The 22,524-nt window shown below is 29.2% G+C and overlaps 3 protein-coding genes across 3 annotated transcripts; 2 read left to right on the top strand and 1 right to left on the bottom strand.

The window, feature by feature from the left end:
- Nucleotides 1-3,773: 3,773 nt before the first annotated feature.
- Phum_PHUM515450 (uncharacterized protein) lies at nucleotides 3,774-13,974 on the top strand (the record flags this gene model as incomplete). The annotated part of the gene is made up of 13 exons (XM_002431165.1): nucleotides 3,774-4,254; nucleotides 4,516-4,665; nucleotides 8,900-9,121; nucleotides 10,260-10,444; nucleotides 10,506-10,614; nucleotides 10,950-11,227; nucleotides 11,297-11,448; nucleotides 11,531-11,759; nucleotides 11,841-12,117; nucleotides 12,210-12,372; nucleotides 12,456-12,612; nucleotides 12,758-12,919; nucleotides 13,084-13,974. The coding sequence occupies 13 exons, from the start codon at nucleotides 3,774-3,776 to the stop codon at nucleotides 13,972-13,974; spliced, it is 3,456 nt and encodes a 1,151-aa protein (XP_002431210.1).
- A 515-nt stretch (nucleotides 13,975-14,489) lies between these two features.
- On the bottom strand, nucleotides 14,490-15,939 carry Phum_PHUM515440 (peptide chain release factor, putative; the record flags this gene model as incomplete). Its single annotated transcript, XM_002431164.1, has 4 exons — nucleotides 14,490-14,561; nucleotides 14,594-14,979; nucleotides 15,072-15,524; nucleotides 15,609-15,939. 4 exons carry the CDS (start codon nucleotides 15,937-15,939, stop codon nucleotides 14,490-14,492), a joined length of 1,242 nt encoding a protein of 413 aa, XP_002431209.1.
- A 1,280-nt stretch (nucleotides 15,940-17,219) lies between these two features.
- On the top strand, nucleotides 17,220-21,340 carry Phum_PHUM515430 (retinoblastoma-binding protein, putative; the record flags this gene model as incomplete). The annotated part of the gene is made up of 14 exons (XM_002431163.1): nucleotides 17,220-17,626; nucleotides 17,749-17,854; nucleotides 17,939-18,084; nucleotides 18,176-18,342; nucleotides 18,424-18,642; nucleotides 18,746-19,246; nucleotides 19,333-19,458; nucleotides 19,572-19,667; nucleotides 19,861-20,017; nucleotides 20,113-20,265; nucleotides 20,354-20,485; nucleotides 20,564-20,719; nucleotides 20,810-20,992; nucleotides 21,085-21,340. The coding sequence occupies 14 exons, from the start codon at nucleotides 17,220-17,222 to the stop codon at nucleotides 21,338-21,340; spliced, it is 2,805 nt and encodes a 934-aa protein (XP_002431208.1).
- Between the last annotated feature and the right edge of the window lie 1,184 nt (nucleotides 21,341-22,524).

Raw genomic sequence — 22,524 nt, 5'->3', positions numbered from 1 at the left:
TCTTTTTTTCTCCCCTCTCCTCTTTTCTTATCACAATTTTCTTCTTCTTCCTCACGTCTGTCTTTTCTCATCCCCTCAAAATCGTTCAAACCTAGCATGAGTCACTTATTCACTTTCTCTCTCTTTCTCTTTCCCTCCCTCTCTTTCTCTCTCACTCGCTCAATTATTTATTTGATTTTCCCTCTATCTCTTTCTTTAACTCTTTCTCTCTCTCTTTCTTTTTCATTTTTAAGGAAGTGACGTTTTCGATGACGTAATAAACCATACACGTCATAAATAAAATAATAATTTTTCGTGATTTGTTTACTTAATAATAAAATTATCGTGTGATTTTTTTTTTTTTTTTTAAACAAAAACAAAACAAATAGAGAAAGTGATGATGACGTATTTGATTACGTAATAAATGAATGCGTCACTAAAATTTTTATTTTTTATTAAAAAATAAATAAAATGTCGTTCGATTACAAAAACTTTTTAAAGTGAATAAATTTTTTTTTTGTTAGTAAAACGGAAACTTGTAAATTTTTTTTCTTCATCTTCTTCTTTTTCTTTTTCTTCATCTTCTTCTTCATTTTTTTCTTCTTCTTTTAACTCATCTTCTTCTACTTCTCTCTCTCTGTCTTTCTTTATCGTTACAGTTTTTTTTATTGACTTCACATGACTTTGAATTTATTTTCCATCAACTCCTTCTTTTTAGAGTTTTCTTTTTACGACTATTTAATTACACGTTTATAAAGTTTAAAATTTTTGTTTTTTCGCGCCAAAAATTATTTCCGGTTTCTTTTCGCTGAATTTAACGGAGGGGAGGGAGAAAGGGGAAGCGAATTTTTCCAAAAAAAACCTTTTTTTTTGATTCGAATGATTTTTTTTTCACCGTCTCAATATTATTATTATTATTATTATTATTATTATCATCATCATCATCATCATCATCATCATCATCATCATCATCATCATCATCATCATTATTATCATTATTGTAAATCACGCGTTGTTGCCTTGTTTCCTCGGTTTTTAAATTTTATCGAATTTAATATTTGTTTTCCCAGCGTAATTTATTATTTATTAATATTTACTTTTTTATCGTTTTTTTTTTTTTTTTGTTAATTTGTCGCCGCCATTTTTATTTTTTTTTTTCAATCCGTCACGTGATATCGAATTAAATTAAATTAAATAAAAAAAAAGATGGCGGCGTTGATTTGTCAGCAGGTATTTTTACATTTAAAAATTTTACTTACGCTTCAAGTTGATAATAATAATAATATGAGTTTAACACGTGTTTGTCCGTGTTTGTCATTGTTTTATTTTAAAGAAACTTTTAAATTATTATTTAAAATTAAGTTTTGGAAAGTATAAAAAAGGTTAAAAGGTTAAAAGGTACTGGGGGAAAATCTTAAAAGGTTTCCTTTTGAGAAAAAACCTTTTTATTCTCTCATTCGGTCAATGTTTTTCTCATTGTTTTCGTTTAAAAAAAAAAAAAAAAAAAAAAATTTTTTTCACTTTTTTTCCTTTTACACAAAATTAGTTTTTACCTTTTTTTCCTTTTTTCCTTTGATGGTGCGAATAAAAAAGAAATGGAAATTTTTTTTCCTTCTTTCTTTCTCTCTCTCTCTCTCTCTTACTAATATCGAATTAAGAATTTGATCAACGCGGCGTAAATTTAATTAAATTTTTTTTTTTAATTTAAAAAAAAAAATGAAATAGAAAAAGAGAGAGAAAGAGAGAGATGGAAAATAATGACGTGGCCCTGAAAATAAAACGTGGAAAAAAATTACCATTTGCATTTTATTAAAAAAAGGTTACGTACGAATCGTGGAAATAGAGAAAAGATAGCAACGAGAAAAAAAAAGGCGCGAATACTAAATTACGTTTTGAATTTTTTATTTAAATGTATATCGATGTAATTTTTTTTGTGGGGGGAGAGAGGGGAGGAGGAGGAGGGGGTAAGGGCAAGGGCCTTAAAATATTTTAAAATAATTCGATCCTTTTTTTTTTTCCTTTTTGGTTATTCATAAATTATGAATTTTTCCCTTAAAAAAAAAGGCATTACAGATATTTTCTTTTTTTTTTTTTGAAAACACGCTACGCGTTAGGTTAAATAATAATAATAATAATAATAATAATAATAATAATAATAATGATAATGATAATAAAATATCGATATTTATTAATTTTAGATCAATAAATAACTAAAGAACCCTCCTCCTCCTCCCTTTTTTTTGGTCGCGTGTAAAGAATATTTCTACCTGATGGAATTTTTTTTAAATGCGAAATATATATACAAACAAAATGGTCGTTAATTTTTTCCAACTTTTACTTCCTGTTTTATTTAAGTCTTTGGAATTTTCTAGAAGAAAATAAAAAAAAAAATTAAAAATTATTTAAAGTTATAATTAAAATAAAACAAAAAGAAAAGAAAAGAAAATTTATATATCGTCATATTTTATTAATACGTTACGTACGATTCCACTCTCCCTTCCCTTTTCTTCCCCCTCCTCTTCCTCCCCTCGAAAAAATTATTAATTACGCGAAAAATTACATCATTATCATCATCATCATCATCATTATTATTATTATTACGAATTTTTAACGTTTTCGTGTTAAAAATTTTGAGAGAAAAAAAAATTATATTTATTTTCATTCGTTAATTTTTTTTTTGCTTTTCTTTTTGTTTCAGGTACTGTTTCCGGTTAGAAAATGTCACGGAGAATGATAATAATAATAATATCGAAAAATGAAAAATTTAATTTCGATTTGAGGTAAGTTTAAAAAAATTTTTTTTTTTTTCTTATTTAAATTTTGCTGTTTTTTTTTTTTTTTTTTTTTTAAAGGAAAAAAAGGAAAAATGCAAACTCGAGCAAAAAAAATTTTTTTTTTTTTTTCGTTTTTAAAAGTGTCATTAAGTAAAAATTATTTAAAAAAAAAAAAATTAAAAAAATTAAAAATTCCATGAATAAATTTTTCTTTTAAAAACAAGATGGCTTCGTGTTCAAGTGAGAAAATTAAAAAAAAAAAAAATGCATTGAATGATTTAAACGTGTAATTATTATTACGTCAACAAAATTTTTAATTGTTCGAATGAATTAAAAAAATTTTTTTTTTTTTCTTAACGGTCTTAAGTTATTCTCGTATTCATAGAATAATAAAATGTCGACAAACAGAAAAAAAATTTCCCCGCACTATTTGAATTTTGTCGCAAAAAAACAAAAACAAAACAAAAGACGACGCTTAAAACGACGCCATTTTTTTTCCCTCCCGTTTCGTTTCGTAGGAATATAAAGTACCTTGTTTTCTTTTTTTTTTTCCTGGAAAAACACCACCGAATTAATAATAATAATAAAACGTTGTAGGAATTTTTTATTAATATTTTTTTTTGACTGGAGCAAAAAAAAAAAAGTAAATAAATAATAAATAAATAAATAAATAAATAAATGAATGAAGGAGCGCGTAGCCATTTTGAATAATTTTTTTGTTTATATATTTTTAACCAATCGGAAAAATTTATTTATTTTATTCCTTTCCCCCCCCCCCCGTAAAATGTTGAGGAGATGAAATCAAAAAGGAGAAAGGATGAAAAGGGTGACATTCAAAAGGGGAAAGTAGGGAGGAGGTGGGAGGGGGAAGGGGCGGAAACGAATGAGAAATGAGAAATACAATATTTTCCGTTTGTTCGTTTGTTTGTTCGTCTGTTTGTTTGTTTTAAAGTTGAATGAAAATTTTTTAATTTAATTAATTAAAATCGCTTTTTTTCCTTCTTCTTTCAGATAATTAAAATGTCGATGACCGGAAGTTTAATTTCTTATGAAAATCATAACGATGGTGGTAGTAGTAACAGTAGTGGGAATCGTGGAAAGATAAAACCGAAAGTAACCATCACGCCGACTGGAAAAAATTACATCAATAATAATAATAATAGAGGAAGAAGGAAATCGTTACGTAAAAATACCTGTATGAAACCACACGTGAATTGCCTTTGGTCAGTTTGGTACGGCCTTGTCTTGACAACCTTTCAAGCTTATTTGGCAGCACAATGTGCCAAAAGGTTTTTAGGCTATTCCTCGTTGCCTTGGACCGTTCAACCTCCGCCACGATTAGAATCGAACGCTTATTTAGCTTTTATGTGCGTTTCCGTCGTTGTTTTGCCATTTTTTTTAATTTCCGCCATATTTAAAATAGGAAATTTAGCCAACGACGGTTTTAAATTGGGTAGAAATTTAAGCACTTGCACGGCGGATCCGCCCAGCGTTCTTTTAGGTGAGTTTTTATCATCATTATTATCATTACCTATCGATCGATCGATCAATCGATTATTTTATTAAATTCGATATGATGTGATTTTACAGAAGACAAATCCTTTGGGTAATTTATTAAAAAAAAAAACAAATGTTTCACATACTCACGCGTGTGTCGCTTAGCTTTTCAAAATGGCCGCTTGTGTATTTCCGCTTTTTTTTTTTTATTGTTTGTCGTAGCAGACGATGAGTGACTCAAAAATTTTTTTTTTTTTGTTAAAAGGTTCGAGTGATAATCAGGGAGTTTTTCGTAGTCTTTGGCAACACGGAGGACCGACAGCGCCGTTTTTACACTTGACTTCCGGTTTTTGTCTTCTAATGGCAAAATTAATAATGGAAGCTCGATTAATACACTCAGGGTTTCTTCCAAAAGGTAATCATAATAATAATAATATTTTTTTTCCTCTCTCTCTCTCTTTTTTTTTTATTAAACCCGAATAAAAATACGTTCGATGGAATTTTTTCCTTTTTTCTAGAAATTTTTCGAAAATTCCAATCGGAATTTTTTTATTATCATTATTATTATTTTCTTATCGACTATGGTTTTAATATGTTCGATAAATATTATAATATCTATAAAAATTATTTTCGTTATATTACGTTTGTTGTAATGTTATTATTATTATCGTTGTGAAATACCATTTCCACCATTTTTTTTTTTTCAAAAGTTTGTAGCATTGTTCCCCCCTTCTCCCCATTTTTTTTTTAAGTAACGAAATTTAAATGTTTATTAAATTTACAAGGAAACAAATTTGACCGCGTCAAATAATTTATTATTAAGGGAAAAATAATAATAATAATGGGGGTAATAATAATAATAATGATAATGGTGATAATAATAATGATAATGATGATAATAATGATAATAATAATGATAATGATAATAACTTTTCGTTGCGTAAATTTGGCAGAAATCGTTTTTTAAAACATTATTAATTTGTTTTCCCAAAATGAGAATAAATCAAATGATAAATTTTCAACTTTAAACATACAAAAAGGAATTGTTTGTTCGTTTATTTGTTTGTTTGTTTGTTCGTTTGTTTGTTTATACTTATATATATATATAAATAAATAAATGGAAAGCATTAAATGAAAATTTTCACATTATGTCGGTTGTAAAGTTAATAAAACGCGTTCAAAAATCATCATTATTATTATTATTATTATTGTCTTTAAAATTCTTGCCTTCGTCGTCGTTATTATTATTATTATTATTATTATTATTATTATTATTATTATTATTATTATTATTATTATTATTATTTCTATTACTATTACTACTGCTAGTGTTTGTTTAGCTGTCGAGTCTATTTTACGGTTTAAAACGTTTTTTTTCTTTCATTTTGACTTTTATCTTCACGTGACAGTCGGAAAAACGATTTCTCAAAATTTTATATATATATATTTTCTTCTGTATTGTTATTATTATCATTATTATTATTATGTCATTGTTGAAACGGAAATCGGGTTTTAAATCCTCCATTATTAGTTTTTTTTCTGGGGGAGGGAGAAGGAGGCGGGAGAGGAGGAGTTAAAAAGGATAAAAAACGGAAGTAAAAATATTTCCCAAGGGTGTGTAATTCCCCAGTTGACGATTTTTCTCTCTCTCTCTTTCTCTGTCTCTTTATCTCTCCCTCTCTCTCTTTTTTTTTCTACCAAATTATTTGATAAAATTTGTCGGTTGAAAATTTCGCAGGACATTTTTTTATCGAACGATAATGATTTTAGAGATTTTAATCATCGAAAAAAGTCATAGAGAAAATAAAAATTAAAAAAAAATTTAATTCGAAAATGTGGCGTGTGGCGGCGGGGTAGTGATAGAATCGGTTAAAATAGAGGAAAATTTTTTTACTCTGTGGAAAAAAAAAAGAAAATGGCCGATCTTACGGAAGAACGCATCAATTACGTATTACGCATCGGGTTTCGATCGCGTCCAAGAAAATCGACGTGGCAGAAATCATTAATCATATTTCGGGGTGGGGAGGGGAAGGGTTTCAATATGACGGATCCGTGTTTTGTTTTTTTTTTTTTTTAAATAAAAAAATGTCGGGTACGATTAAATGAAAAAAAAATAAAATTCAGGTGAGGGTAAATAAAATAACGCGATAGAAGGAGAGGGAAGGGGAAGGGAAATTATTCCATTTTATCTGGAACCACGTCATCAATTTTAATTTTTTTTTCTTTTTCACAACAACAACAAGTGTGAAAATTCAATCACGAAAGGTTTTTATTTATTTTAATGTTTGAAAATAAAAAATCTTAGATTTCACAGCAGAAGAAAAAAAAATTTTTTTTTTCTTATTTCTAACAATAAATAAATCAAATAGGAAAAATACAATACGTCAAACGCATTCACAAAATTTTTCATTGATTTAATATAATTTTTTTTTTTTTTCATAACTTTTAATGGAATTATTTCGATGAATTGCAAAATTTCTTGTTTTCTTTTCTTTTTTTCGCCCCTCTCGCCCCTCCCCCTCCCGAGCCTAACCTTCTGAAGAACCTTCTTCCCTTTTTCGCCCCTCATTCAACTCCCCTTTTTTTTTTTTTTTTTTTTTTTTTTTAAAAAAAATTTTCGTATTCGTGTGGGAAAATGGAGATTTGATTAAATCTCAGATTATTATTATTATTATTATTATTACTACTTTTTTTTTACCGTATTGAATTTTTAGCCCGTAAGGGGATTGATTCTAGTTACACGTCGTCGTTATTTTACAAAAAAACCTTCTTCCTCCGTTTCTGTTTAACATTGAAAATTGAATTCTTATCACGTTTTTTATTTATTTCAATTTTTCCTTTTCGATTGATATAATTATTATTATTATTGTTATCGATCGATCGATCGATCTATCGATTCATATCGTATATCGATTTTATTTATTATTATTTGTATTTGTGTACGCAAAAAAAAAATAAATAAAAAAATTCTGGTTTAAATTTTATATGTATGGGAAAAACAAAACAATTTTTTCAATTTTCTTTTTCTTTTTTCTTTTTTTTTTTTATTCGTTGACGTTGGCAAAATTGAAATGGCATCAGCATCTGTGTTGAAATACACCGCAAACCTTTTCTTATGATTGAAGCCCCCCCCCCCTTTTTTTTCCTTCTCTCCATTTTGTTTTTCAAAATAGAAAGAGTGAGTGAGATGGAATGACTAAGGAAAAAAGTAGGAAGGAAGTAGTAAAGATAGAACAAACAATCGAACGTACAAACGAACGAACAAACAAACAAACGATTTTCTTTCGCATTTAAAAAAAAAAAAAAAAAAAAGGCTTCAATTTTGTGCTCAAACAACAACAACAGCAGATAAAATTTTTTTTTCTCTCTCTCGTTCCTTTTTAATTTAATTTTCCTTTTTTTTCTTTCCTTTTTCTTCCTTTTTTTCCTTTTTTCGTTTCCTTCAAATAAATATTTGATTGTCTTTTATTCGAATTAAAACAAAAAAGAAAAAAAAATGTTTTTTAAACGACGGGTGTGATAAATTTCTTTTTTTTTTTATTACCGAATCATTATCATTATTATTTTATTCAAAATGGTGGAAATGACGACAACGACGACGAAAAGTGTAAACAAATAATGACGGTTGCATAAGAAGATTTTAACAAAAAGACTCCCACGTGACGTACAATAAATAATTACCTAAAAAAAAAACAATATGGCGGACTCGATCTCATGTTTACATCGGATCACCCCCTTCTATCATTAATTATTTATTTAATTCGTTATAAAAACTTTCGACGTGTGTATAAAAACACTTGTTTGAATTTAACAAAACGTTTAAAATTAAATAATAATAATAATAAACGACAAACAACAAACAATTATTATTATTATTATTATTACTCATTCGAAAATAAATTAAGTTAGTTCCGTGTACTTGCGGAGCGTCATGAGTGTGTGTGCGTGTCAATGATGCGGAATATGTGAAATGAAGTGTAAATTATATAATTTAAAAATGGCGGATATATTTTTTTGCGGTAGTTTGAACAAAATAATTTTTCATTTTCAATAATTTTTTCATTCGATCGAGTCGTCGTCGTCGTCACGTTTGATGGACGACAAATTTTGTTGTTAAAAAACGATATCGTTTTACATGGCAATTATTAAACGCACACACGTATTCCGAACGCCATATTAGTTTTATTAAACAGATGTTTTACCGAAACTCTCTCACTCTCTCTCTCCTCTCTTTCTCTCCCTTTCTCTCTCTCTCTCTCTCTCTCTCTCTCTTTCATTGCATCTCTTTGTTTTGCCTTTGTATCGTTTTATTACGATTTTAATTGCGTTTTAAAATATTATCACAACAAAGGTATATTTGTCGGACGTTTAAAAAAAAAAAAATGGAGATTGGGACGGGGAAAAATGTCGTTAATACGTATAAAATGAATTTTTATTTATTTATTTATAAGTCGGATTTTATAATAAATCCGTCGCAAACCTTTTCGTTTTTATTATTATTATTATTAATAACTTAATAATAACGAGGAGAATATTTAAAGAAGGAGGAGAACAAGACGATAAAATCGGATGATGACCCACCCTTAAAGAAAAATATTTTAAGAAAATTGATGAAAATGAGAAGAAAATAATTTTTTTTTAACATTCAGATTTCATATGGAAAACGGATTTAGATTTTATGGGTGCTCATAGAGATCGTCTCGTTGTATTGAGTTTTATGACTCCACCGCCTTCTTTACCAAACTCAACTTATTTACCGACGGCTCGTCCGTTACAAATGAATTCGATCGATGATACCGATGATTTAAATTCTCCATCAATCAACAAAGATTTGAAAGATATGATCGTTTCATCTTTCGGAGATAATACCGGTAAGTTTTCTTTAGAGATTTAACCAGAATTTTAGTTTTTTTTTTTTTTTGAGCTTTAAAAACGGTTCAACGGTTTTTGTTAGAAAAATAAATCTTTTACTGGATTATAAGTACTTATCATTTGACGCACTATTGAACCTAAACGGTTTTCTCTCTCTCTCTCTATCTCTCTCTTTATTTTACCCTCGTTATTTGTTTATTTTTCAAATTTTTGGTCTGTTTAATTTGATTTTATTAACTTTTAGATCATTTCGTGTGTATGTTAAATTTTAATATCGTTTAACGGATTTATTATTATTATTATTATTATTATTATTACGTGATTAATTTCGTATAATTTTTATTTTATTTTATCAAAATTTTTTTAAATATTATTACAGATTGAAATTTTTCCCGAGATTTTCTTTTTCTTTAACGTAAAAAAAAATTTAAATCTATACGGAAACGTGTTCGATTTAAATGATAACGGTTATCATTAAAACTTTTTGGCACCGCTCGTTATTCGCGTTTTATTATTTTTTAAATTTGTGAAAGCGCGACAAGTGCGACAAGTGCGCGCTCTATCATTAATTTTTTGAATTTGTTTTATTTATTTACTCTATGAAACGCGTACTAAATTACATTCGTTCGTTACTTTCGTCGCGGGAAGGGGAATTTATATCAAATCATTTACGCATAGGTAATGAATAATTTTTTAAAAATTATTTACACTTTTCGAAACGTAAACCGCCATTGTGTCAATTTAAATAATAATAATAATTCACAAAAGGGGGGAAAAAAATAACACGTGATCGTTATAATAAATAAAGTTTGTTTGTGCGTGTGCGTGTGTTTGTGTTTGTTTTTTTTCCCGCTTTTTCGAATCTTTTGTCCAACTTGAATTTTTTTTTGTGGTTGTTGACGTCATTTCCCCCAGTTTTTTTTTTGTTTTCCACCAACAAACAAACAAACAAAAAAAAAAAATTAAAATAATTTTTTTCCCCTCCTCTTCTTCGTCATATTTTCTCAAATGGTTTTTACTGCTGCTACTGCTTTTCTTTGCATTTTATTTTATTCCCCACTTCCCCCTTCTCTCCTTCCACTCATCTTCTTTTCTACCCTACAATTCTCACACTCTTTTTCTTTTATTTTAACATAGTAAAAAAAAAAAAAAATGAAGGAAGTAAAAAAAGGAATGAAAAAAAAAATGTCTTGAAAATCAGAATAGCAAGAAATACAGTACTATTCGGGTCTCTTATCGTTTTTTCTTTCCCCTCTCCTTTTTCTTCCTTCGCCACGTCTACCAACTTTATTATTTTTTCCACCACCACCACCACCCTTCCCGTTCTCTTTCCCGGCCTTTAACTTATTAATAATGGATGTGCTTCAAGTTGAATTATTCAAGGAAAAGTTTCCCTTTTCTACTTTTTTTTTTTTTTTTTTCCTTTCAAAATGCCCTCGTCGTTCGTTATGTCGTATAAATAATACCAGACCGGGAGTTTTTATTAATCCATGTTTTGGCATGTTAAAAAATGTTGTCGTGAATTTTTTTTTTTTGTAAAGTTTCCCCCCCCCTTCTTCTTCTTTTCCTCCTCCAACCGCTAACTTAATTTAAAAAAAAAAAAAAAAAAATTTTTTTTTTTTTTTTTTACATCACCGCCACCGCCTACTTATACTACTTAAACCCACTTAACTTATCACACTTAATTTAACTCAGGATTATTCAAAACAAAACGTGGTTGATTTTAGCAGACGATTTTAATATCTTCTGACACGACGCTCTGACGTCATAAATTACTAATAACACAATAATAATTTTTAAATATATTATTGTCAATTGTTTTTTTAGCTTTTGTAATGACGACGACGACGACGACGACGATGACAATAATTATGATGATGATGATGATGATGATAACGTTTATTATTTGTTTTTTAGTTTTAGGAACGATTTCATTGGAATTTATAAATTACGGTTTAGCACTTTTAGTATATGCCGTTCGTTATCCATCCGTGTTCTGGAACACGAACAAATGGTTCGGTACTCTTTTCTCATTTCAACTCATTGGAAACATGTTACAAAATCTTTTATCATTTTCCGGAATGTCCATTCTTTATAAAATACAAGTAAGTTTTTTTTCTATAGCGTAGCCGACGGATTTCTCTATATTAAAAATCATTATTATTAATTTCAAGATGGTCGGAATACACGAAACGTTGCCATTTTTGAAAAAAACAACAGAGTCGCCATTTCTTCTAGACGGTTATTTCACTCTCGGTTTATTCACTCTCTCATCACTTTTGGTCCTTTCATCCAGTCTCGTCTTATACTTATACGGTTACGGAAGGTAATAATAATAATAATAATAATAATAATAATATTACTTCTCTTCTTCTCTGGTTTTTTGAAATTTAATTAACGAATTTCAGGTTCAACGCATTTTTAAATACGGAAAGAGAGAGAAAGGTTATAGTTTTTAGAGAAAGGAAAAGTAGCGGTTGGGGTTATTTCACTCATTGTGCAGCTTTGTCAGTTTTAATTGCTTTAGGGGTTTGTCATGCCCCCCTACTTCACGATTACACGGTCGTGTACAGGAGCAGTTTGGACGGTACGATATTAGCATGCGTTATAGCCGCCATATTGCATCTTTTCCTATGGGTAAGCACATGATGATAAATTACATACCCGCAACATTTTCGTGGCGACGCCGTTAAAACATGAACGTTTCCGTTTCCGCAGGTATTAACGTGGTTAATATTGACAATTAAACAAAATTGGATTTTCCAATTGAGAGTCACTGTGGGAAGAGCAGCCGTACGTTCGGCGAGATCCGTTAAACTCGTAACGGATGTGGATTTGATATCGTCGACAAATCCTGGGGATGAAATTACGTCACCATTGTTGGTCGTCGGGGGTGGGAGAACGTTTACCGTTTCCGAATCATCACCTAAGAAAACAATCATAAACGCCATTAAAAAATCCGCCATCGAAAGAAAAGCTAAATTGAACGCTCAAGGTTAGTTCAAATGATGAATTTAACGCGAGGATTTTTGTTTTTTTTTTTTAATAAAAACGATTTCATTTTTTTATTAATGTGTCTCCGTGTAGGAAATCAAGATGGCGGAGATGACGATACTGAAATTTATTGGTTGAGACCGAAACCTCGTTCTCCAAGATGTTCTCCATCAGATTCTGATAGAATGAATTGGTTCAGTAAAAAATTAAATTCTAGTCAAAAGCATAAAGTTACATTCGACGACACGATCATGAGGTTGAACATAATTATTATTATTATTATAACGAAACTATTCGTTTCTCAGAAATAATAATAATAATAATGTTTTTTTTTTTTAGGGGATCTTTGGGGGATTGCAAAGATAGGATGAAAAATCGATTGGATAATACGAACGGTGGAATCATATGCGAAGACGATGGCGATTATGCAACATTGAGAGTCGGTCCATCGAATATGAAAATAAGGGCGGATGATAACATTTCGGAGGATAACAAGGTTCGTAATAAAGGTTCTGACGTACCATAAAAATTCTAACGCGCATGCCTGGATAAAACGTGTCAAAGTTCGCGGAAATGCAATAATAATAATAATAATAATGGGTCATTGTACTAAAATTTAACGTGAAAACTTAATTGAGCAGTTGCTGGAACACGTACTTCGAGATGATAACGTGACATTTGCAAGGAGTAGAGAATTGCAACCGGATTACGAAGATCCCAGCCCGTTGTTAACGCCTGAGCCTAACGAATTACCTCTGCCCCCACCACCACCACCGGATCTTAATCAATCGGCAACCATAACTGTACATAATAATAATAATAACAATAACAATATTAATAACATTAACATTAACAATAATAGTAATAATAATAATTTAATCGATAAGGTACATATAATTTTTTTTAAAAGTAGATTTGATTGATTGATTGATTGAGTTTTTAATAAAAGATTTCGTTTTGTTTTTAGACTGCCAGTATTACTCCTAAATGTTTAAGACGAGCGGATTCGGGTATGCCACACGAAGAACTGACACCTCGTTCGAGTTCGGTATCGTCGGGATCACAATCAGGGTCTGGCGGATCACCTCCGGGCGTTCAAAATAGCGAATCATCGAGCGGCGTACATTCGAACGCAAGTTCGAGAAGGGCGACGAGCGTGGACGATTTGACGGCACATCAAGAACCCAGACAAGTCCAATGGAAAAGTTGTTCATTGCAAAGAAACATATTACCACCGAACGCTCCTGGTTCTCAAGCCATGTACAATTTCGGTCCGAATCCGACGGAACAGGTAAAACAATATGGAAGGTTTATAAAAAAATTGAATTCGTTTATTAATAATGACGATAAACAGGTCGTTCAACCGCCGTCGGTCACATCAAGTGTCGTACCAGCCGTGATATTAGAAAATCCAGAAGACACGGTCGTTATACGTAGGAAAAACACGAGACCTTTAACGGCAGATTTATCGAGGCCACCGGAATTGAAAGAAGAACCTTTCGGAAGATCGACGAACATGAGAATGACGTCATTCGTAACGGACGAAGGAGGTTCGGCGACACTTCCTCATTTTCCCACCCAAGTACCTCCTCCACCTGTGATTTATCCGTGCAATACAATGCCTTTACCCTGTCCTCCGGCTCCACCCGTAATACCCGTACAACCCATGATGAATTTTCCGAGGCCTCACACTACCATACCCATACATCACAACGGAGTGAGATTATTTCCATCTCCCTACGGTAAAAAACTTCAATACACGGGAATTCCGAGACTTCCTAACATGCACAATAGAGATTCGGCAAATTTTTCAATGGCGTCAAGCGGCGGGGATTCCGATTCCCAGCACAATACCTGAATAAAAAAAATCAGAGATGATAATAATAATAATAATAATAATTTTGTATTATATTAAGTGTCGTAAAAAATAGCTTGAATTATTATTAAATGTCGCAAAAAAAAAAATTATCGATTAATTTAATTTTTATAATCTCGCAATTCAATTTTTTTTTTTTTTTTTTTAATGAGATATCGAACAAAAAACCGGAAAAGGAAATTAAAATTTTTTATATTATTATATTTATAATAATAATAAACGGTGATTATTATCGATTCGTTTTATACGTTAGTCATTTTTACAAATCGTAGATAGATAAATATATATATATATATAATTTTTATCGTGTGATGATGATGATGATGATGATAATTGTAACGGGGTCAAAGGTCGCGATTGTAAAGGAAAAAATTTTTTTATATAATATATATATATATATATATATATATATATATATAATTATAACATAATATAAAACATTTTTATTATTATAATTACAATCGAATTTTATTTAGTTAAAATCTTTTATTATGACGTCATGTTCTCCGTCGAACATGGCGTGTGTGTGTACAAAAATATACACTATAACGAATTCTTTCTTTATTCTCCTATAAATTAATTATTATTATTATTATTTTACTTTTTCTTTTTTAATCATATTTTGATTATATTTTTTATATTCATCCGAATTCAATATTTGTTCAACGTATTTAAGTATGTTTTCTCTATTTTTATACTGTTTGACTCTTTCAATCATGTCATCCAATTCTTTTCCACCTGATAAAAAAGCATCCATGTTGTAAAGGGAATAATTTATTCTGTGATCAGTTATTCTATTCTGATTGAAATTATATGTTCTTATTTTATCAGAATAATCATTGTTACCAGTTTGATCTTTGAGAGTTGCTTTTTTACTACTGTTTATTTTATCCTCGTACATGTTCAACAATGTCGATTGTAATTTTTTAAAAGCTTTTATTTTATTCTCATATTGATATCTCGATTCTTGCGATTCGATTATCAAACCTGTTTCGATAATAAAATGTGATGTATGTGAGAATGATAATTTAAAATGAGAAATTTTGTTTTTTTTTTTTTTTTTAAAAAAAAAAACTTACCTGTGGGAATGTGTTTTATTCTCACTCTGGTTTCAACTTTATTTACATTTTGACCACCAGGTCCACCTGATCTTAATGTTTCAATTATTATATCTTTGGGATTGATAATTATTTCATTGTTTAACGATTTTTGAAAAATGTTTAAACTGCATGTACTAGTATGCGTCCTACCAAATTTTTCAGTCTCTGGAACTCTTTGCACTCTGTGTACTCCTGCCTCACATATTAATGAATTGTAAATTGTATTTCCCTGTAATGTTAGGTGACCAACTTTTGTATCCTGTTTAATTTCAGCACGAATGCAATTCCAATTTTTATAAATAATATAATTAACATACATATTAAAGAGTTCTTCGGCAAAATATTTTGCTTCTTCTCCACCCACAGCTGGGAATATATGAATTTCAATTTGACTTTCTTCTCCTCCATCGAAATTATGTGGTAAAATTTTTTCTATTATTTCATTTTTAATTATTTTTATTTTATTATAAAAATTATTTTTTTCACATTCTATTAATTTTTCCATTTCTTTATCACCTTCCGAATTAACAGTGTTCAAGGCTAAAATTTCACATTCTATTTCTTTTTTTTTATCTATTGAATGTCTTATTTCTTCTATATATTTTTTTTCTAAAAAATTATCCGAAAAATTTACATGATCGCTTTCAATAAAACTTATGTATTTTTTCATTGATTCATTATCGTAAAGATCGGATAAATCTTGTGAATTGCTACTGTGTCTAATTATATTTTTCTTATAATTTAACTTACATTTAAAAATGTAATTATGAGATTCGTTAATTAATTGAAATCTGGATTTTGTTGCGGCTCGAAAACATTTACAAAAAATATACGGTAAACAAGTCATTGGTAAGTAATTACATGTATTATTTCCTATGTTTCAAAAAGTAAATATTATGTAGCAGACGAAATTTATTTTTAAGTTGGCGACGAGAGTAATGATTAAGAAATGAAAACTGTTTTTTATTTCGACAAGGCTGTGAGAATGGGAAAGCTTTGGGTAATGAGAATTAAAGATGTGTTTTGTTGATTGTGTAATTTTTATTTTAACAAATATCGATTCGTTATAATTATTTCAGTTTTTTAAAATGGATTGCTTACAGTTTAAATGATTTTGGTTCAGTTAAATGCATTTAAATTCAGTAAATAAATAAATAAACAAATTTATTATTTAAAATTTGAATGTTAAATAAGTAAAAATTATAACTCAGGTATGCTTTATATTTTGATTTTTTTAAATTTTAAAATATTAATTTTATTTTTTTTTTAAAGAAATAAATATCACATTTAAATTTATTTATTTATAAATATACTCTACAAATATTTTTGCGTTTATTTGAGTAATTACTTTATCGAATATTTAAATTTTTACAACAAAAGTTTTTCTCATTTACCGAAACAATTTTTTTTTTTTTTTAATTCAAATATACATACAATTTTAATTTTCTAATTTAATAAATTTAGTTTATTAATCAGATTTTTAACTTTAAATTTATTAAAAATAGAAATTTTGGATCAAACTCTGTGTGTGTGTGCGTGTGTAAAACAGGTGTATAAAAAAAATTTAAAAGATATTCTTGTAAATTATAAATTTTGTTTTTGATTTTAATTGATATAAATAAATAAATATTAAATTTTATTTTGTCATCAATTAAATTAATTATTAAACAATAAATTTTGATATGATTTACATTAGCCATTAGAAATTTATTACAAGTTTTTTTATAAATTTAAATGTGACATTCGGTTTTATGACTTGGACTGGATTTTTGATTTCTTTTAACTTCCTGTTATAAATATATTTATTAAAACATTTTTTTTTTTTATATATAATAATTTTACATATTTGTTCTTCTTTCCTATCTCTCATTGTTTTAAAATTTAAAATTTAACTCATGGTCAATAATCATTCTCGTTGGAATCTACAAACATTTATTTTAAATCGAAGGTCAAATAAGTTTGTTTTATATTTAGCACTTTGAAAGAATTACCAATTATTACTTGTAAAATTATTTATTACATACTTTTTCCAATGAACAGAATAAATTTTATGTAGTGTTATGTAAATGCATCTAACAAAAAATTTAATATTATTATTATTGTAAATATTTTTTTGTTCGCAGTAAAATGTCAGTTCATTATAAATTCAAATCGGCTTTAGAATATGACACTGTTACTTTCGATGGATTACATATCTCTGTGAAAGATTTAAAAAAAGCAATCTTGCAACAGAAAAAAATTGGCAAAACTTCAGATTTTGATTTACAAGTAACAAATGCTCAAACAAAGGAAACATATTCAGATGAGAATGTTTTGATACCTAAAAATGCATCTCTCATTATTGCAAGAGTACCACTTACTCAGCAACAAAAAAAACAATGGGAAAAAGAAAAATTAATTGCCAATAGTAAAGTTGGAGACACAAATGAACAAAACAGTCTCGGTCAAGTCGATATATCAAGTTTAGATTTGTCGGAAGAAGAGAAAATCAAAACGATGATTTCTCAATCGACAAGTGATTATGATCCATCTAAGTAAGTTTTGTTTTTTTTTTTAATGTTTTCTAATAATGTTAATGTTTTTTTATAATGTTTTAATGTAAATGTTATCCTCCATTTTGTGTTTCTGACCTTTTTTGTTTTTTTGTTTTTTTAAGTTATGTTAAAGTTAGAGGTGGAAATCAAGTTGGAACAGTACCTGCTTCATATATATGTTTCAAATGTCATCAGCATGGTCATTGGATTAAAGACTGTCCCTCTTCTGTAAGTTTTAATAATGATAATGAGTAAATTTATATTGTATTATTATAAAAATAAAAAATTTGATGTCGATATTAACAATTTTAGATTGATAGTTCAAATATGGGTATGACGGACACAATAAAAAAAAGTACAGGAATACCGAGAAGTTTTATGATACAAGTGGAAGGTCCTCAGGTACCAGGAGCAAGAATGACTCCCTCGGGGATTTATGCCGTTCCAGCTATAGATCAGTATGGTTTCTTTTTTTTTAATAATTTTTTCCCCCTTTTTAAACCCGTTGCGATATGTAATTAATTCAACTCTAATACTAATCCATTTCAGCGAGGTGTACAAAGAAAAAAAAATAGAAAAGCCGCCTTTTTTAATTGAAAAAGAAAAACCAGCTCCGGCGACGACAATTCCAGAAGATTTAATATGCGGGATTTGTAAGGATTTATTACAGGATGCCGTAATGATTCCTTGCTGTGGTATTTCATTTTGTGATGAATGTAAGGAATTAAATCATTATTATTATTACTATTATGTAAGGAAAATTTTCCGGTTGTTGTTTATGAAATTTTTTATTTCAGGCATTCGCAACGTTTTAGTTGATTCTGATGAATCCGAGTGTCCGGATTGTAATGAAAAAAACGTTTCGCCCGACACGATGATTCCAAATCGTTTTCTTCGTAATTCTGTAAATACTTTTAAAAATAAGACTGGATATGTTAAATCGAAACCGCAATTGATTCAACAGAGGCCTCCGTCGCCTCCCAGGCCATCTCTTCCCGATTTCGTTCCACCACCGGGTAATTAATAAATTTATTTCCGTTGGCCATCGTATTATTTTACTTTTGTTCTGGTCGTGAAATGTCTTTAAAATACTTAAAAATAAAATTGTAATGTTTACAGACTATGTAGATTCGACGGCGACAAAAGATACTCCTCAACAGGCTTCTGCCAAAGCAGAACCAAGTCCGGTATATCAAAGCTCGCCTGCTTCTGCATTACAAATACACCATTCTCCATTTCAAAATCAAACCACTCCCGTTTACTCAGAAAAATCTCCGTACGGTGATAATTCGAATTCATCCCATCCGGAGGCGGTGCCCGAGGTGACACCCAGTTACACTCAATATCCTCCTCCCCCTTACAGTTCAAATCAATATCAGAAAGGTCCTCAAACGACCGGATACCAAAGACCGGATCACTTCGGACGTGGTTCTTATCACGGTTACAGACATTCTGGACCCGGTTCGAATCCTTATCATTATCAAAATATGAATCGTCCGAATTTGAATTCAATCACCCGTATTCCAGACAATAATTCTGGTTTCCCCACGGCAAAACCCATCCGATACCAACGGAACAATACAAATTTCGAACATCAACATAAGATTTGGGATGGAAGAGGTACCGACGACATTGTTGTTTCCTTTTGTATCCTTTAATCTGTTTAAATCATTTTTGAAATCCTTGTTTTTTTTTTTTTTTTTTAGAGCCTCTGCGTGAGGATATTAACAACATGATCATCAAAATAGATGAGCGTAAAGATGATGTTAAAATGGAGTCCCAAATTCCGTTAGATGCCACGATGTTAGATAATAATAATAAAATTAAAGTTAGTAGGGAAAACAATTTTTTTTTTTTTAAATAAAATATGGAAAATTTGTTTTAATGAAAAATTTTGTTTGTTTTTATTATTAGCATGAAAATTCTCACGGACAAATGGAAAAAGACGTTAGCAAAATAGAAAAATTAAAAAAAGCTGGAATCGACATTGACGATGTGAGTTCGGTGTCGAGTAATTCATCGGAAGAACCTCCTCCGCCTGGTACGTTCTTTTTTATTATTATTATTATTATTATTATTTATTTTAATTTTCGGTACGTTTATATAAATTTTTTTCTTTGTTGTCATGTTTTACTTTTTTAACACTTTGTGATTTATTTGTAAGGAAAAATTTTTTTAATGTTAAAAAAAAAAAAAAAAAAAAAATAAATAATTTGACTAATTTTTTGTTTTAGTAGAAAATCGTCGACCAAATGAAGGACTACCTGATCCTTCCCAAGGTCCCTCTTATGCTATTCCTTCTCTATTTTCAGGCCAACATCCTGTTATTCTTCCTCCTCCTAATTCCGAACCTTATCCCCCTCCTCGCCCAAGCGATGGTTTTATGCACAGGTAATTACAAATAATAATAATAATAATTATTATTTACACTTTTGAAAATGTGAATAAAAAAAAATTAATAAATTTTAATTTGTTATTTCCTGTAGTGAGCCTGTGGAAGAAAGATCGGGTACTCCTACGGTTGATGAAAGGTTAGAAGTTCCTCCCATTCGGCCTCCATACGATCCTTACAGGCCGATGAATTATATGAATCCGGGATACGATCAACATTTCGGTATGGTCCATCCTCCGCCGATGACGTAAGTGATTATCAAACACAATCGAATCATTATTATTATTTGAATTAACCTTTTATTAATTAAAATTAACGCTTGTAATTCTTTGTAGGTACGATCCGAACATGATATACGATAGAGGTTACAGAGGAATGCCTAGAGGTCCCAGGATGCATAGAGGAAGGTTTACGATGAGACAACCGCCACCTCCGGGCAGCAGGCCTATTAGTCCACCGAGAAACGAGTAAGGAAAAAATAAATCCAGGTGAAATTGCACGAAATCATTTTTTATGTATTTAATTTGTGTGTATGTCTTGTGCAGGGAAGAAGCATTTTTAGCTTTTCAAAGAATGTTGAAAGAAAAGGAGGAACGGGACAAACGTAAAAATGAAAAATTAAAATCTAGGAGATCTACGTCTCGATCGAGATCTCGATCAGCCGCACGATCCAGACGATCATTTTCGGGAGCCAGATCCAGGTACGAATTCTGAAAGAAAAATCTGGAATCTAAAGGGAAGAGCGCGGTACAAATCAAATTAAAATAATTCGTTTGTTCAAATTTTTTTAGATCTAGAACACGTTCGAGAACGCCACCGCGGCGATCTCGTTCGCGATCGAAAAAGAGATCTCGTACGAGATCTCGATCGTTTGTGATAAGTCGATCTCGTTCGAGATCTTATTCTAGGTCTCCTTTACACGAAAGAAATTATTCACCTAGGAAATATTATTCGCCGCATAGGTCGCCATTAAGGTAATAAAAAAAAATATCAATTTTTTTTTTTATTATGGAGATTAAGAAGGGGAAGGAAATGAGAAGAAAAACCTGATGTTTTTTTTTTATAGATGCGAGAGGTACGAAAATACCGGTTACGAGCCCTGGAATCAGGATCACAGGGAATATCGTCGTGGAAGGTACAGAGGAAGAGGGGGGAGAGGACGATTTTATAAAAATTCACCTCCCCGCGGACACGATCATCATCATCAATCTTATAACAGGTACTTGTTTTTTCCATTTATTTATTATTGGTTGGAAAGATTTTTTTGTTCGCTCGTACCCGCGACCGTATCAACCGTTAAAATTCGAATAGGAATCGGTTGAGTTTAAATCGCGTTCGTGATTTATTATTATTATTATTATTGTTGTCGTTGTTGTTGTTGTTTTCAACTACTATTATTATTATTTATTAAATATTGTATTATCATCATTGTTATTGTCATAAGAAATGTTTATGGCAAAAAAAAAAAAAAAGTGAGTGTTTTTTTTTTTTTTTTTTTTAATGATAATGTTTAAAACAAATTTGTTTGGTTTTGATGCCGCCTAACAATTTGTAAATTAATTATAAGTTAGAATTTTTATACATAATAATAATAATAATAATAATAATTTTTATTATTTTTAAATGATTATGTAAAACTTTTGGCAAATTTGGAATTTTTTTTATTTTTTTTTATTTTTATATAAATTTGATTTAAACTCTTTGAAATGTTTAAAAAAAATTTAATTTAAGGGGGAGAGAGAGAGAGGGAGGGATAGAAAAAGAGGAAACAAAAGTGAGAGGGGGGAGGGGAAAAAATCATAAAAAAAAGAAAATTCCAATTTGCCAAATTTTATTAATGTTATAATTATAATTGGAACGTGTGTAATCCAAATAATGTAATTCATATTATTATTATTATTATTATTAATTTGTGTGTCGTAAAATATTATTATTATTATTATTATTATTATTTGTATCGAATGTGGTAATGATAAAAAGGTTATGAGTGCAAAAAAAAAAAAAAAAATTTTTTTATAAATAAACATTTTAAGAAAAAAAAGAAAACGTGAGAAGAAAAGAAAAAAAGTTTTTCTTTCTTTTTTTAAACGGAAAAGTGTCGTTACACTATTATTATTATCATTATCATTATTATTATTATTATTAATGAAATTCGTTCGAAATGAGGTTTTTACCTTGGAAATCACATACATATTGAAGTTGATGTTGTTTTTTTATTGTTCTTGTTGTGAATTTGTTAATAATTTAAATTTTTTAAATATTATTATTATTATTACTATTATTACTATTATTATTATTATTATTGTTACTATTATTATTATTCGATCGATAATTTTACATATTTTTTTTGGTTGTTGTTGTTACTGTTATAACCGGAAAAAAATTATGATGATGTACATGTGAGAAAAAATTAATTTATTTATTTTTTATTATTATTATTATGAAGTTGTACTTTTTTTTTATTGTAAATTGTAAAAAAATAGCAAATGTAAATAGAGATAAAATG

Source organism: Pediculus humanus, genomic scaffold, assembly GCF_000006295.1.
Source record: "Pediculus humanus corporis 1103172108281 genomic scaffold, whole genome shotgun sequence".
Taxonomy (NCBI): domain Eukaryota; kingdom Metazoa; phylum Arthropoda; class Insecta; order Psocodea; family Pediculidae; genus Pediculus; species Pediculus humanus.
Note: the sequence above shows the minus strand (reverse complement) of the source record. Positions and strands in the feature narration are given on the sequence as shown.